Source organism: Pimephales promelas, chromosome 13 (genome assembly GCF_988280905.1).
Source record: "Pimephales promelas chromosome 13, fPimPro1.hap1.1, whole genome shotgun sequence".
NCBI classification, from domain to species: domain Eukaryota; kingdom Metazoa; phylum Chordata; class Actinopteri; order Cypriniformes; family Leuciscidae; genus Pimephales; species Pimephales promelas.
The window spans coordinates 15,778,101-15,781,032 of NC_142781.1; the positions used below are offsets into that span (position 1 = coordinate 15,778,101).

General features: G+C 36.8%; 1 protein-coding gene across 1 annotated transcript; it reads right to left on the minus strand.

Moving 5' to 3' along the window:
• On the minus strand, positions 1-2,290 carry LOC120494204 (uncharacterized). Its single transcript, XM_039693397.2, has 2 exons — positions 1,863-2,290; positions 1-877 (listed from the first exon to the last, which is right to left on the minus strand). The coding sequence occupies exons 1-2, from the start codon at positions 2,144-2,146 to the stop codon at positions 637-639; spliced, it is 525 nt and encodes a 174-aa protein (XP_039549331.1). The 5' UTR covers positions 2,147-2,290; the 3' UTR covers positions 1-636.
• Positions 2,291-2,932: the final 642 nt, after the last annotated feature.

Here is a 2,932-nt window from a genome sequence, read left to right on the forward strand (position 1 = left end):
TCTAGTAACAGTATGAAAATATTTCTTAAATATAAATATTTATACAATCATGTGTGTGTATTTATATATAATAATTATACACAGCACACCCTCATATATTAGGCTAAAACTCAAACTTTTATTTTGGATGCGATTAATCATTTGACAGCCCTAATATATAATGTTAGATGCTGTTAATCGTGATGAATCGAGTTGACAGCACTAATACACTAATATGATAATGTATTGTGGTTCACTGGCTCTAGCATACTGCATAAGCATCCATGTAGAAGCTAATTTTAAGGTAATTTTTAAGTTTAAGGTGTGCTTCAAACATTCAGTTCAGTTACTGAAAGAGAGGGAGACAGTAAGCCTACCTAAAATTAAAGCCACGTCTCTTGTAAAATGCATTACATTGTGTTTTATAAGAGATAAACCACAATAGCTTACGAATAGATCTTATATTTATAATGCATTGTGGTTTAGAAAAGGCTGTTAACATGGTTAAGATGAAAACCATCTCAAGAAGCCCAAAACACCCCCTCTGTGAGCAGTGGATTGCTAATGCCTGTTTCATAGCTTCATCAACACTTGTTTGTGAATATTTTAGGCTGGGTATTCAGCTCCTCAGTTCGGGTCTCAAGGAATGAACAGATATCACACTTCGAAACTGATCTCCCGCGAGCGTCCAAACAGAGGTTCAGTGAGCAGCTGTGTGTCTGAGTAGCTACGCCTCAGGTGTGTGGAGCTCCTAGTGGTTTTGATGGCCACCTCATAAGGCGGAGGTGGTTCCATGTCCCAGTGAGGAGGCCGACCCCGACTGGTAGGGCTAAAGCAGGCTGGCTCCATGGGGGGATAGTCCAAATCATCACCATATACACATCGCCTTTGCACAGTCCTTCAAAATATAATCACACATTATTATTATTAATATGATCATAATACAATATATTTATCAATTTATATTTTTAATATTAATATATTTATGTATTACTCTGCACCTGGATAACTGGGACCTAACTGAATGATGGTTTTATACAGTTTATCAACACTAGAGGGCCTTTCAGTATCAGATAACAGCGCAGAGGAGCAGCAGCAGTTCTTAGACTTCTCATCTAAGTGATTTTTAATGACATCTGAGGGTGAGGGAGAGGGGGAAAAGAAAGGGATATGGCTCAAATCTGGATGGATAAGAGTTATGGGTGGAAAAGTACCATTATATCCATGTTTTGAAAAAGGTTTGTGAGAGGAAGTTTGAGTTCGGAGAGATTTGGAATATTAGATTTGGGTGTTGGAATAAGTGCAATAATACAACACACACACCTTTAAGAATTAGGATATTTTTCATGAAATGTGTTACAAAGTAGTTTATTTCTGTTTGCAATTGTATATGTAACACTTTATTTTAACGTATCCTTGTTACACAGGTTACATGTATTTACTATAGCAATAACTATAAATAAGGCATAATTACATGCAACTAACCATAAATCAAAACCCTAATCCTACCCTAACCCTAGTAAGTAGCCTACATAGTTAATTAATATAAGTAGCCTACTTAAATGTATAATTACACTGTAACAACAAGGGCACCTTAAAAAGTGTAACCATACTTTACTTTGTAATTTTAAAAAGGCTGCATTAAAATGGAAATGAGTTTATGCGTGCACATCTATGGATAAGCTACTTTAATAATACAAAAATTGTTAGGCTACTGAGAAAATCTGGCTTTTTTGACTGAGAATGTGGGGGTCCCTAAAACTGCAAAGTTTGATAATAGGCTAAGTAGGCTATGGCTGTATTTATAACGCACTTTTTTGCGTTGATATAATTTGATCAAACATCATTTTATGATCATTGATGATGCGATTCTCCAAACTTACCCGTGCAGAAAGACGGACTGGGATTCGGGGATGTGGTTCCCGGCCGGTGGGGTGAACATGACTTGACTGTAGTCGTGGCTGTACTCTTCATTATAAGGAACCGGGGTTCTCTTGCCGTTCATAGCCCAGAAAAGTCCTAAAATGAGCATCACCGCCCCGAGCACCACACAGCACATGCTGAACGCCTGCAGTCGATGTTGATTAGAAGTTAGAAAAGCGGTGGAACCACCGGTGACTATTAAAAATACTCCAATAAAAATAGCGCCATGATGTAGTGAAGGCATAATGTAAGTTCATATCATTGATCTATCTGGAATGGTCCGCGCGCATCTTCTTCCAGCTTCAGGGTGATATGACTCCAGGGTGAACCGTTCTGCATTGGTTCAATTTTAAAGGAAATAGTTTCATATTACACACTATCTTGATTTAGTCACTTAGCAAAAAAAAAAAAAAAAGAAAAGAAAAAAAAGGACATAAAAGGCTTTATAGAAATGTAACATTGCCTGCACTCGATGGAGTTGCCGTTCACGCGCATTAGGTTCAGTCCATGCTGTCAAATGAGCGCAGCTGCTTTTCTGTCAAACTCCTCTGTCATTATAAGAGCATCATTAGAGTTCATGCCCCACCCAAGAGCCGTCTGTAGGCCAGATGCTTATTGGCATGAATTTATGAAAAATTATGATTACCAACAAGGCATGTAGATCCTTAAGGAGATATTTAGGCTACGTGGCGAACTTAAACCCTTTTAAAATAGATTTCGTGAGCTTAGAATTATAAGGTTCTATCTCCACTTTTGGTCGAAATTGAGTTTTTGACATAATCTGATCCATTAGGTGTTTATTAATGCCTGTGTGGTGTTATTTTTGTAAAAAAAAAAAAAAAAATCTTAATAGATAAAGCTATAATAGAAGATTATACAACATAACAGTTTTGCCAGGTGGGATGTAAAAACTTTGATGCTCAATATCTCAGAACTACCCTAAAGGGAGATAGAACCTTATAATTCTAAGCTCACGATTTGTCTCGTATAGGCTAAACATGTTCAAATATATATATATATATATATATAT

Bases quoted from the DNA above. Each gene is read 5' to 3' on its own strand.
- LOC120494204 (XM_039693397.2), bottom strand. From the start codon at position 2,146: ATGCCTTCACTACATCATGGCGCTATTTTTATTGGAGTATTTTTAATA. The intron at 878-1,862 runs GTAAGTTTGGAG...TATATTTTGAAG, and splicing joins CAGTCCGTCTTTCTGCACGG to GACTGTGCAAAGGCGATGTG.